This window comes from Pan troglodytes, chromosome 9, assembly GCF_028858775.2.
Source record: "Pan troglodytes isolate AG18354 chromosome 9, NHGRI_mPanTro3-v2.0_pri, whole genome shotgun sequence".
NCBI lineage: Eukaryota > Metazoa > Chordata > Mammalia > Primates > Hominidae > Pan > Pan troglodytes.
The window spans coordinates 105,285,330-105,299,510 of record NC_072407.2 but is presented as its reverse complement, the minus strand read 5'-3'; the positions used below and the strand labels follow the sequence as shown (position 1 = coordinate 105,299,510).

At 33.6% G+C, this 14,181-nt stretch overlaps 1 protein-coding gene across 4 annotated transcripts in view; it reads right to left on the bottom strand.

Annotated features, from left to right (window-relative positions):
• DYNC2H1 (dynein cytoplasmic 2 heavy chain 1) overlaps window positions 1-14,181 on the bottom strand; it is a 374,133-nt gene that overhangs the window by 230,946 nt on the left and 129,006 nt on the right. For 3 of the 4 annotated variants that reach the window (XM_063784470.1, XM_063784472.1, XM_063784473.1), the window contains exons 64-66: window positions 10,565-10,585; window positions 8,337-8,435; window positions 6,378-6,501 (exon numbers count right to left, since the gene is read on the bottom strand). In XM_063784470.1, coding sequence (XP_063640540.1) covers window positions 6,378-6,501; window positions 8,337-8,435; window positions 10,565-10,585 — 244 coding nt within the window. The remainder of the gene's footprint in view (window positions 1-6,377; window positions 6,502-8,336; window positions 8,436-10,564; window positions 10,586-14,181) is intronic. The other variant, XM_063784471.1, reaches the window with a different exon arrangement.

Below are 14,181 nucleotides of genomic sequence, written 5' to 3'. Positions count from 1 at the left end.
TATAGAGACAGAGAATAAAACGGTATTTACCAGGGGCAGGTAGCAGGGGAATGAAGGAGGGGATGGGAGATGTAGTCAAAGAATACAAAATAGCAGATATGTAGGATGATTAAGTCTAGAAATCCAATGTACAACGTGAGGACTGTAGGTAACAAAACTATTGCATTTGGGATGTTGTGCTAAAGGAGTAGAGTTTAGCTGCTCTTGACACACAAAAAGGGGGCTAGCTGTGTAAATTGATAGATATGTTAATTTGCTTTACGACAGAAAAGCATTTTATGATCTATATGAATCCCATAATATAATGCTGTAAATCTTAAATATGCACAATAAAATATTTTTTTAAAAACCCAACAAAAAAGTTGAAAGTTAAAGAATGGAAAAGTATATACCATGTAAATACTAGTCCAAAAAGTTAGTGTAACCACTCTAATATCAGACTTTAAAGCTTGAAACATTTATAGAGATAAAGAAGAACATTTCATAATGATAAATAAGACAACTGAATAGAAAGATGTCACATTTCCAAAAATGTATGCATCTAATAACATAGCTTTCAAAATATTTAAAACAAGAACTGACAGAACTAAAAGACAAATTCAAAATCACAGAAACTTTAGGATATTTATCTCAATACATGATAAAGCAAAGAAAAAAATAAATTAGGGCATAGATTTGAACATCACAATTAACAAACTTGACACTATTAATTAACCTGTACAGAAAATTAAACCAAGCAAGAGCAAAATTCATAAAATTTTCAAGTTCCATAGAACATTTATAAAAAATAACCAAATGCCAGATCAGAAAGAAGGCTCAATGGAATTCAAAAAATTAAAATACTTTACAATAAGTTCTATGACTAAATGGAGATAAGCTACATATCAATAACAAATATGTAACTAGAAAATCTCCAACCACCTGAAAATTAAACAACAAAATGCTAAGGAATTTATAAGTTGAAAAAAGAAACTGAAACTTGGGTAGGAAGCTGAAGAAGGGCTTAAAGGAAAATTGATAGACATAAATGCATATATTAGAAAAAAGAAAAGACTATCAATATTTTGATTTTCCATTTCAAAAATCTAGAAAAGACCAAATAAAATTTGGAGAAAGTGATAGGAATGAAATAACAAAGAGCAACATCAATTTTAAAATACAGTTCAGAAAATCAACATTAAAAGTTGGTTGGCTACGCACAGACTTGGGAAATATGGTAACATTAGATAGTGGGATTCCAAAAGTGAGGGGGGATCACAGACTAAAAAACTTCTTCTTGGATACTATGTCCACTATCTGGGTGACGTGATCAATAGAAGTCCAAACACAGCATCATGCAATATACGCTTGTTAAACAAACCTGCATATGTCCCCATGTGAATCTAAAAGTAAAATTTTTAAAATTGAAAGTTGGTATTTTGAAAAGATTAGTAATATTGATAAATCCCTATCAAGACTAATCAATGAAAAGGATAATAAAAATTATCAATATCAGGAAAAATGAAACATCATTACAAAGCCAACAGACATTGAAAATATGAGAATATTATTTAAAATATATACTATGTGATAATTTAGATAAAACAATCGCCTAAAAAAATACGACTTAACCAAAGCTGACAGACACACAAAAAACACAATACAAACAAAACAAAATAATCCCAGTGTTTAAAGAGCCATAGCTCACGTTTACCAGCTCTTTACAATGAAAGATAGAACATCATGGGAAATTGTGCATTATGTCAGTAAAAAGGACTTAATAGAGGCTTGTTAGAGGATTTTGGCTTGTGTTAGGCGATTTATAAATAATTCAAGAAAAATGTACTTTTCCTGGGAATTGGGTGTGATCAGAAAGAGCAAACAATGGTTTGGTATCTTAATTTTTATGTATATATAAGAGAAACGGAGTGGGACTAAACTATCATTGGTAAAGAAGCAGGAGTCACTCATATTAACTGGGAGAAGAGAATGTTTGGTTATTTTTGTGTTACGGAAAGTGTTCCTGTTTTTTGTGCTCAAACATGACTGCAGTCAGAGTGACCTCTCTGATGTTGGTGTTTTATGAAATGATTTATGTTCAACAGGAGTACACAAAGTCCAAGCTATTAGAATCTGGCCAGATCTCAGTCTAGAGTAGTCAGGCGCTGCTTTTTTTCTTTCTCATTTACTCAAAGTACAAAAAGAAGCAAAACTTCTCTATGCTGTTGTAAGTTAAGAATGTGGTTATCCTTGTGGAGAAGAGGTGTAGTAAGTAAGTGGGCTTCTGGAGTGCTAATAAAGCTCTTATGTCTTGATCTGGGTGTTTATACAGGTGTATTCAATTTGTAAAAATTCATTAGCTATAAATTTAGGTATTCTTTTCTTTATGCATGTTTATTTTTAAATAAAAAGTTAAAATAAAAAATGTTTTTCTTTGGTGAGTAGAACTAGTCATGGGAGGGGAGGAACAGAATGCTGTTGCACTTCTGTATCATTTGACTTTATAACCCATGCATGTACTACTTTGATAAAACATTTTTGAAAATATTTTAAAATAAATATTTTATTGTCTAAAAAAGACTCTTCAGTGTTGTCTCATCTCTTACTCATAGAAAATATCAAATGTAGAACTATAGAGTCCAACACAGTCTTAACTGTATGAATTCTTAATTTACATTGGAATTAACCTGTGATGCAGTTAATTTTGACTACTTTTTTCCTCTGAACACAGAATCTGTGTTGTACTTTAGATAACTAAAGACAGCACGATTGGGCACAGGTACAAGAGTTGGTCTCTGGGTCCTTTCCAGGGAAAGTGCCAATTTACATGGCTATTGTTTTCTGAACCAACATAAGGCTTGGATATTTTGTTTTTTTGTTTGTTTTTTTCAGTCAACGTGTACAACAGAATGAACATTTGGGGTGCTTGGATACATGGATATATTTAGATGCACTCACTGTGATATCTTTGGTTACTTCTATAACAATCAGATAAAGATTCAGGCAAGATCAACCTATAAGGTATACCCAAATCCTATCAATATTTACAGCTGAAAGAAATGTATTATGACAGAAAGTGAAAAGGAATCTATATTTTTACACCAGGCAGGGGTGCTCCACAATTTTATCTGTCTGAATTTTGGAAACTAATGCTGCTGAAGGTTTACTATGACCATTCAAATTTAAACCAGGCAGTGGCCACCATAGATTCCATAGTACCTGACATAACAATGAATATAAAAACTGCTGTCATAACTCATACTTAGTATGCAGACTGGGATATTGCTAATTATTATTAATTATTTCTTTTTTATATTCTTTTGGAAAGAAGACCAAAATCAGTTCAGCTATTTTATGCAGGATACCTTTATAGGTCCAATCACTTCAGAAACATATTATCAACTGAGTTAGATGAATTCAAGTACCATGAGAATCTCCATATAGGTCCAAATTCCATTCCATTATGTAGATAAAATTTTGATAATGGTCTCCAGTGGGAAAACTTTTCACATTGTATTGCATACCACTCGGGCACAACTCAAGATGAATGGGACTTAATTAAAGGCAAATCTAAAACTCTGGCACCCAAAGAAGGAAATAAACATTTCACAAGGAGATATCCCACAGCCCATTATAGACCAACTGCTTGCTTTACAGCCACTAAATACAAAGAAAGAAAGATAACCAACATCTGAATACCCTCTTGGCCTATAAAAAGCAGCATGTTCCATACCTGGAAATTTTACCATAGCCCCTATATCTTGTCAACAAACATGGCTAGGTTTAAATCACAGCCCTTGCAAGAGGCAGCTTTGGAAGTAATTGAGGCAACTGTAAATCAATCCTTGTCTTCGGTCCCTATATTCTTCAGGTACACCGAATTACAGATATCTACAAATAATCTTACAGATGAGCAAATCCAATGCAATGCTATACCCATCAACTAACCACAGGTACAATTTCTGGCAATCTATAGCACTAGATATTCTGGACAATGAGCTCACTTCAAGTAGTGTTCCTGGCTAGAAAATATGCCACTCTGAGACCAACTAAAATATACCTGTCCAGAAACTCATGGGTTGGAACTAGTGAACTAGCTTAAGGTCTCTCAACCTTAGCAGTATTAACAATTTGTTCTGAGAAATTATTTGTTGTAGGTAGTTGTCCTGTCCATTTTAAGATGTCTCTAGCATAGTGGCCCTCCACTCCAGCTGTGACAACCAAAAATGTCTCCTGACATTGCCAAATATTCTCTGGGAGACAAAACTGCTTCTAATAGAAGAACACTGATCTACCAGTCTTCGTGCCATTGGGTCACCCAGAAGCAACTGGACTATGAAAGACACATCCATAGGGAGATATACCTTTTGAAAACAGAGACAACAATTAATCACAAATTTAACCTTTATGTTGCATATACGTATGCCTGTCTCTGTAGGAACCATGCCTAAAAGGAGGCATCTGGACTAAAAGAACCAACCACAAATGTTTAGCTGTCATCTCTAGTATAATTCCTGGTTCCATACTCAAACTCAACATGGAAATAAAAAAACCATAAAGGATTAGAATGCTTAATAGAAGATACTTTTGATGTCTGTGGTTCGTAAAATGTAAAACTATTAGCCAACTACACTAGCCTCTCCCTCAACAACTTCTATACAGTTAGCTGGTCCAATTGTCTTCAACTATTTACCATCTGCAAACTGCCACATCTTCCTTCTGCCTTGGCTGAGCTCCTAAGCACACAGGAAACAAAGTAAAAAAAAAAAAAAGAGAGAGAGAGAGAAAAAAAAAGAGAATTTGAAGAAGTATACCTTGCTCTTCTAAGATCAATAAATAAGATTTTTGAAGAGCATAAATTTGTAGGAGAGAAGTACATTCTATTCCTATATTTACGTCTGCTTTAAACACAGTAAGTAGAAAAGTAATTTGTATATCTTAGATTAAGGACACTGGGATGTAAACAAACTTGGCACAAACTTTGTTTTATGTGATTCTAGGACTACCATCCTCTGTCCCCAGAGTTAATGTATGACGAAAAAATGGCAACTCATGAGGAACTTATCACTCTTGAAAAGGACAATATCTGGAATATACACAAAGGGGATAACAGACTAGTGTGACATGAATACATCCAACCCTGGGGAGAAGATGGAAAAAGTAAGATAGGGTCAATGGTTAACTCTGTTTTCCTAATTCTGACATAAACAAATTGACCTAACAGCCTTGCATAACTACCTAGAGCAGTTCAAAATGTGAACCAATCATGATATAAAATTTATCACTTTTTTCAGGGGATCTAGTCAACACTCTACACTCAGACAATGCCACATATACCATTAAAACCTAACACTAACCAGAACCCATGAAGATTTATATTTAATGAGTCCTTCAGGACCACAGTATAGAATGAAGAATGTCAAATTGAGATGGCCCTAAAGGTTCATTTCCTCCTCCTTAAGATGCCATAGCAAGAAACTAGCTCAGCAGATCTGAGTTACCCCCAAAAGAACGACCAGAAACAGAGCTCTGGAAGACAACTCCATTCTAGCAAGGTCACTTTCTTGATTACAAGCTTCTGTTGTTATATAGTAGCTTAGATATTCCCTGCCCTTTATGCCTATAAAATATATTAAGAGGATAATGTTACAAAGGCCCCACTACTTGAGTTCTCATAACATATCAACCAGTACTAGGCCAAACATATCTATGTGAGGGACAACAGATTATCAAAGAATAGTGCATGCTTTGCTATTTCTCTGCCTTGCCCCAATAACATCAATTTTCTATTTAAAGTTTGCTGTGCTAGCAACGTATGTGGCATACATTCACGTACGTATATGTACATGTCTACATATGTATGTGTATACACTTTGCATGATATGCTCTTTAAGTTTCAAGGCATAGCTTTCTAATCATCCAAGACTGGGCTAGGTTCCTATGCAGAAAAGAATTAACATAGCAATCTGAGACTCTTTAGGAAGGGCTGCTTGTAAAGTTGGCCCATAACCAGCACCTGGGAACTTAGATTTTGGGAGAGTTCTCACCATCCTCAGAACTCAAAAAAGTGGCTCACTGTGCCTAAACTGTTTGTACAAACAATATAGTTTATGCTACACCTGCTTTCCTTCAGGGAGTCTAGAATTTTGTAATGTGCTAGGGAGAGTGTGCTTACGTAATCAACCCCCAGTAAACTATGGGTGCTAGGTCTCTACTGAGCTTCCCTGATAAACAACGTTTTACACATATTGTCACAACTTTACACATATTGCTGAAGGAAGTAAGCCCATCATGTGTGACTCCACTGGAAGAGGACTCTTGAAAGCTTGCACCTGGTTTAATTACTTACTTTGGAAATTTAAAAAATATTTACACTCTGGAAAGTGTCAATTATTTACCTTGAGCAACCAGATCTCGTCTCAATAATGGATACAGAACAGGTTCTACACCATCCATCTCTTGTATAATAAGGGTTTTCCCAAAACGTACTGCTAATTCAAGAGCTGTGATAAAGTTACTATCCTAATTGAATAAAAAAGAATACATATTAATTATTTAATTACTTTAATATTTACAAACATCCTTAAAGATTATGAATGAAAATATTAACACAAATAATATGAATATTTAAAAATTTAATATTCATGTTAATAATTCAAATTATTCATCATTGTTTTTCTACTCATAAGTATTTGGTAATTATTTTAGTTGAATAAATTATCAAAAAAATTTCACAATTTAAATACACAAATAAGAAAAATAAGAACTTTAACATTTTTAAAAATTGTGGTTAAAAAAGAAATGCACATAACCTGAGATCTAACCTCTTTACCAGTATTTAGGTGTATAGTACAGAATTGTTAACTGTGAGCACAATGTTGCAAAACAGATCTCTAGAACTTTTCCATCTTGCATGACTGTAACCACTGAATAGTAACTCTCTATTTCCCCCAAAATACAAAAGCCTTTCTTCGATTTTCTACAGTAATTTCAAAATGTTATAGAAACACAATTTCAAATTCTATAAGTAATAAATTACTCACCCATGTATTAATAAGAACCCTACTCTGCTTATGTTCAGAATCACACATTGAATGGGGGAAAAAAGGCAAGATGATGAATTCTAGTAACATTTTCTTGGTGGATAGGTCTGATAATTCTGAAAAGAACCTTTAGGCAAAATTCAATAATCAAGAATTTTAAGGCTTTCTAGATAGGGAAGGAGTAGTTTTAAACATCACCCCAGGCGTGTGTCTGTGTGTGTATGTGTGGTATGTGTGTGTATATATATATGTGTGTGTGTACATATATATAAAAGTAACTATATAGTTACTTATATGTCTATAACTATGACTATATATACAGTACTTATATGTATATAACTGTAACTATAGATATATATAGTATATTTATATACTTATATGTATATAAGATATATAGTATAGTGATATATGTATATAACTATAACCATAGATATATAGTACTTATAATGTATATAACTATAGAGATATACAGTATACTTATATGTAGTCATACATAATGTTGCAAACCATAAATGATTTGCATATATAGTTATATATAATATTGCAAACCATAAATGATTTGCATATATGCAAACCATAAATGATTATTAAAGTATTTTATATATTATTTAATTTATAATTATTCTTATCACACAAAAAATAAGGTAGATAACCCCATTTTACAAGTAAAATAACTTTTAGAGGTAATTTTTGAAACACCTGAAAATTATCTATGAAAATTAATCATATATTAGGTCTTCCTTTAAAAAAATAATAACCTAACCAAAAATAATTTCCTCTGCAAGGTAAACATGAAACTGAGAAGTCACTACCAAAAAGACTATGATTACATTTCACTGAACAATTATCAAATCTTGGGATACATTAAAGATGTCTGTCAATGAGTTAAAGAAATTGGAAATTATGAGAGGCATTCAGAGAAACTGTAAATATGCTAAAAGGCTAGAAGGCTTTTCTGATTCTCCAAGCTAACTTAAAAGCTCCTACTTCTACAGCAGCTTATACTTGTGTCATTAGTCATAACTTAGTGCAAAGCTTCTTTAATTGTTTCTCTATCCTACTAGACTGTCATCTTCATAAGGGAAGGAACTCACTATTAAATTCCCAGGGCTTAGATCAATACCCAGAATCAAATAAATATTCTTATCTATTTTTTACAAATTAGAAAACTGAAGCTAAGAGTTTTATCTCTCGCCCCAGGTCCCATACAATAGGACCCAGTGTTGAATTTATGTTTTCTGATTATAGACTCCAAGATCTTTTCACTATAAGAGGTCATTCCTAATTGGTATGTAAATTATAAATAATACATACCTGCTGATTGATAACTTCTAAACATGAGTCTTTCAAATGTGTTTTTAACCACTCTGTAGCTTGGGAAGAAGGATCTATAAGAAATGGGCACACTCGACTCTGGTACAAAAAAAAAGGAAAAGTAATGTTTTTTAATGATTATAAGCTTTCATTTAAATGGAAATAGTTTTCTAGAAATTATAAATCAATTACTAAATGATCTTTTCTCTCAAGCTTTGGAGAACACAAATATACAACCATGAAAAAGAAACAAAAATACAGTTTTTAGCTGCATCACAAGCCATATTAACAAATCTTCAGTGACCAGGAGTTAATATTAGGTAATTACATTTAGCCAGAATATAGAGAGTACAGTCCTACTTAACACAAAATAACACAGAATATCTGTACTAACATTATGCTAAGCAAGAGCTTTAGTCTCAAGCTGATGTCATTTGCAGCATTCTTTCTGGCTTTTAAAATACACAGTCAAATTATTCCCTATCTATCTATCTATCTATCTATCTATCTATCTATCTATCTATCTTCTTTGTTTGAATAAAAACTATAAAGGCCATAAAAAGAAGTATGAGCAAATCATTAAAATACTGCTAATTATCAATATAATTGTTTACATTTTAAGACATTAATTCTTCTAAAGCAGTATATATCCAATATTACTCAAGGAGTATCCTGGAAGAGAAAATTACATGGGCTGTAGGTTAAGATCTAATGAAATGAACTAAAAACTAAATTCATTATAGAACATCCTGCACTAATTAAATTCTAAAAAAAAGGAAGTCAGGCCCGGTGTGGTGGCTTTGGGAGGCTGAGGTGGATGGATCATGAGGTCAAGAGATCAAGACCATCCTAGCCAACATGGTGAAACCCCATCTCTACTAAAAATACAAAAATTAGCCAGGCGTGGTGGCAGGCGCTTGTAGTCCCAGCTACTTGGGAGGCTGAGGCAGGAGAATCGCTTGAACCCTGGAGGCGGAGGCTGCAGTGAGCCAAGATCACACCACTGCACTCCAGCCTGGCAACAGAGACTCCATCTCAAAAAAAAAAGGGGCGTTAGAAACCAGTGAAAATGCCCTCCACACACAAAGGCACTTAGTAGACAGAAGAAAGCCAATTATAAATGTATAAAATGTATATCATATGTATGATAAATTTAAAAGTCATTTAACAATCATTGCTACCTACTAAAATTTAAACCGATCTAATTTTTCTTAAGTTTTCACATTTATCTGAAAAATGTAATGCAATTGTGTGCTATAAGAATAAGAGAACACATATGAAAGTCAGAGTAAGATGAAAACTTAGAATGGGGTACAGCAGTCCCCCTTATCAACAATTTATTTTCATGGTTTCAGTTACCCATGGTCAACCACAGTCCAAAAATAGGTGAGTACAGTACAGTAAGATATTCTGACAGGCAGAAAGAAAAACTATTCACTTAACTTTTATTACAGTATACTGTTATAGTTGTTCTATTTTATTATTGTTGTTGTTAATCTCTTACTGTGTGTAACTTATACATCGAACTTTATTATAGTATGTTTAGAAAAAACATTGTATGTATATATATGCATGCATGTATATCATAGTATGTATGTGTGTATAAAATAGTATGTATGTGTTATATAAAAATGTATAACCCCATATATAAATATGGGGTTCAGTACTACCTGAACTTTCAGGCATCCATTGAGGGTCTTGGAACACATGCCCAGGAGAAAAGGGGGGAACACTGCATATCTAATAAGAACATACAGGTTATCTCAGTGGCACACCAAGAGGGAGGCAGATAGTGGGAATTATCTGCCCTGTGGACGAATAGTTTTATATCACCAATGCTGTTTACAATTGCTAGCACATGGTGATAATAAAGAGATGAACAACTTTAAAACAGCTTTATTATTATTTTAAAATGGTCCACAGACAAGGTACCTTGTTTTCACTTGCATCCACAGTAGACTACTCCCATCATACCTCCTGATACGTTACACTGTATGAGCATCACCCAGCATCTATTTCTAGAGGTTTCACTTACTGCTCCATCACATAAATGTACTACTCGAAGCACAATGATGTGGTTAGTAAATAGCCTGTGAAGTGTTACAGGCTGGTGCTGCACCCAGGTTTTTGATCTAATTTTATGCTAGCATTCAATAGCACACATTTCACAATTCTGCATTTTGCCTAACTACAAAAGTAATTATTTTTAATTTTTAAAAAGTTCTTACCCATGATTTCAAACCAATGATCTGATGCAGTTAAATGAAAAGAAGAAAGGTAATGTTTCAAAATGTTTTTAGCAAAGAAAACATGCTTAAGTTTTTCAAAGGGTACTTAAAAGTTTGTTGTCATCTTATTTTACGTCTCCAGACAGATTTAGATAAGATTTCCATGGTACATTTTATCTCTGTATTCCATGATTAAATATAGTTAAATTCTACAACTATACTCAATCCAAAAATGTTGAGCTTTCATTTATTTACTCATTTGTTCATTACTTCATCTACTATATGTTGGATAACAACTATAGTAAGATAGTATAAGGAGTACAGAAATTAATAAAATACATTCCCTCCCTTAACCTCAATAACTTTACAGGCAATAAAGATGCAAAAATAAAAATTTCATCATCAAGAGGTGCACAAGTTGCTACTGAAGGATGATAGGCGAAGTTATGGCTAGAAAACAGTTCAAGTCAAACTAAGACAAGAGAGATCAGCTAGGCAAAGAAGTGAAGAAAGAAAAACATTTCAGGCAAAAACAACAGCATGATATAGAGGGGAATAAAAAGGTTTGGAGTATTTGGAAAACTTACAGTACTCTGGTATAGCTAAAGAAAAATAAATATGGGCAAAGGTGATGCATATAAAATGGCAGGAGTAACCTGGAGTCTGTCTGATCATGATCAGCTTTTTATGCCATGTCTAAGGATAATGAAATTTTTATACTGCAGACAATTGGAAATCACTAAAATATATTAATTGAGGCAATATTATGATCGGATTAATGTTTTAGAAAAATCACTCCAACAACAGTAAAGGAAGTGGTACTGGAGACAAGGAATCAGCTGGTATAATGATATATTTATCCATATACAAAATGATGAAGGCATAAATGAAGCCACTGGCAGTGGAAGTGATTAAAACAGGATGAATTCATGAGACATTTGAGAAATAGATTTGACAAGATTAGTTGAATAATTAACTGAATAAAAAAGTAAAGAGACATAGTAAGAATGACGTGCAGGGTTGTAGCTTGCATTACTGAGAAAAGACTGTGATATCTCTGGTGGTAGAAAATAAGAGAAGCAGGTTATAGGGAGTGAGAGAGGAAGAAAAATGAGTTCTATAGTAGAGAGCTACCTTGCCTACCCTGCATGTCCCACTAAATGTATTTCTGATGGGTTATCAATATGATTAGATGATCTAAGCTAACCAATCAGAATCCTTTTGGGAGACTGGCATATTATCTATGGTGCAGAGGGAGTGAATGACACATCTTTAGTCTGGAAACATAAATTCTAATAATGGTAAACATGGAGTCACCAATGGACAAGGTTAACAAAGGGTAAAGAGAACCCATCTGGGAATGAATCCATCTTATAAAATGGAGGCAGAGATCTCCTGGTAAAAATTATTTTCATTCAGAAGCTTGCCCCAACCTTTTAGACATCTCAGCTATTTAAAAGCATAAATTGCTAGTTTTTTCCCTTAAATGTGCTATAACTGGCCACTGGAGGATTTTTGACTTAAAAAAATGGTGAATTTAGTTAAAGGCTGATAAATTTTGAGCTGCCTAGAAAGCATGGGTAAAAATATCTAACAGGTAGTTAGAACTATAGGTCAAGAGTTCAAAAAACAGGTTAAAAACTAAAGATACATAATCTCTATTTAAATTCTTCTCTCCTTGGGGGAAAAAAAGATTGGTCAAAGGATATTTTTGAAAGAGATAATTTTTAAAACACCTAGTACACCCTATAATGTTATGTCTATTTTCAATACTTATAAATGGGACAAATGCAAAAACATTTTATAAATAAAACTAAAGCCTAACTCTTGATTCACTAAGGAGAATTACATTAACAAGAATATAAAATAAATAAGGTTACACACACACACACACACACACACTCTCTCCTATGAGAAGTGTATAGACAGGAGCTAGGTGGCCTGGGTTTGAATCCTGGCTCTACCACTTGATAGCCATGTGACCTTAGACAAGTGAATTAACTCTTCTGTGCCTCAATGTCCTTATCTATAAAAGGGATAACACATGTATCTAACAGATTGGGTTGATTTGAGAATTACATGAGTTATGTGTTTAAGTGCTTTACCTATTTATTCTTAAACAGTAATATATGCACAACATGGTAAGTAATACGCAAGTATTGATTATTGTTATTACTTATGTGGGGATTGAAAAACTTTTTCCTATGTGGAGAAGTTAACTTTAAAGTTGTAAATTTTACCATTATAATTTTATATTCTTAGACTAGTATCACATTAGTTTGCATTTCCTCAGCATATACCAAAAGGCAGCAAGAAAAAAAAAATCTAAGAAATTTTGAGTGGTTAAAACCAATTTGACACTGAACTGTCTATAACAATAAAACACAAATATTCAATAGATGTCATCACAAGAAAAACCCATATAAAATCTGATATTTTAATTAGTCATCTTCTCCACTTCCTTTCTTGATGCTTTTCACTCACATCTTCTCCATAGTTTCTAACAGCCTTATTATACTTTCCATTATCCACTGAGTTGACCAATATTAGATCATATAATTTATCACCCAAACCAGGACACTGTTGAAAGTGAAAGGAAAACTATTAATAATTGTATCAGGACAACAAGTGCAAACCATAGACCAAGCAATCCAGGACATATGGTCACTATGGCCAAATTTTTCCCTGTCTCTCAAATACATAGGTCACATGAGCTTTCTGCTAACGTAGTAAAACTAATTCCTGTTGTAAGACCAAGGGTATATAAGAATTTGACTAATTACTCTCTGCGGCAATACATGCACTTCAATAGTTAGCTTAACCTAAATATGAGAATTTTAAGCATATTTTTGTAATGCTTTGTAAGACTGTTGTAATTTTGTAATTTTGAATTTTGTAATTTTGTAATGCTTTGTAAGACTTTGTAAGACCAATAAAAGAATAGTTTTAGACACAAAAGCCTTTCTTAGCAAAGCCTCCTCCACTGAGAGGGAGAACCTCAGAAAAGCTTTAGCATTGGTGTGTGTGTATGTGTGTGTGTGTGTGTGTGTGTGTATGTGTGTGTGTTTTGAGAAGTTTCACTCTGTCACCCAGGCTGGAGTATGCAGTGGTGTGATCTCGGCTCACTACAACTTCTGCCTCCCAGTTTCATGCAATTCTCCTGTCTCAGCCTCCTGAGTAGCTGGAGTTACAGGTGCATGCCAAAATGCCCAGCTAATTTTTATATTTCTAGTAGAGACAGGGTGTCACCATGTTGGTCAGGCTGGTCTCAAACTTCTGACCTCAAGTGATCCACCCGCCTTGCCTCCCAAAGTGCTGGGATTACAAGCATGAGCCACTACACCAGGCCAGCTTTAGCATAGTTAATGAGGAGATTATATCTCTGAATCACAAATGCATATTATTTACCATGTCTAGCCATCTTTTCCAAGAAGCCCAACTAATATATATTTAGAGATTTAATTTTACATACATGGTGATGTTACTGAGTTGATGTTACAGATTACGTGCTATCCAATCACACCCTTAAACTACAACTAATTTTAAATCTAGTACACCTTAAAACTGAGATGGAGTGTTGACCATAACAGCGAATTCATTTCAACAAAATAACTAAT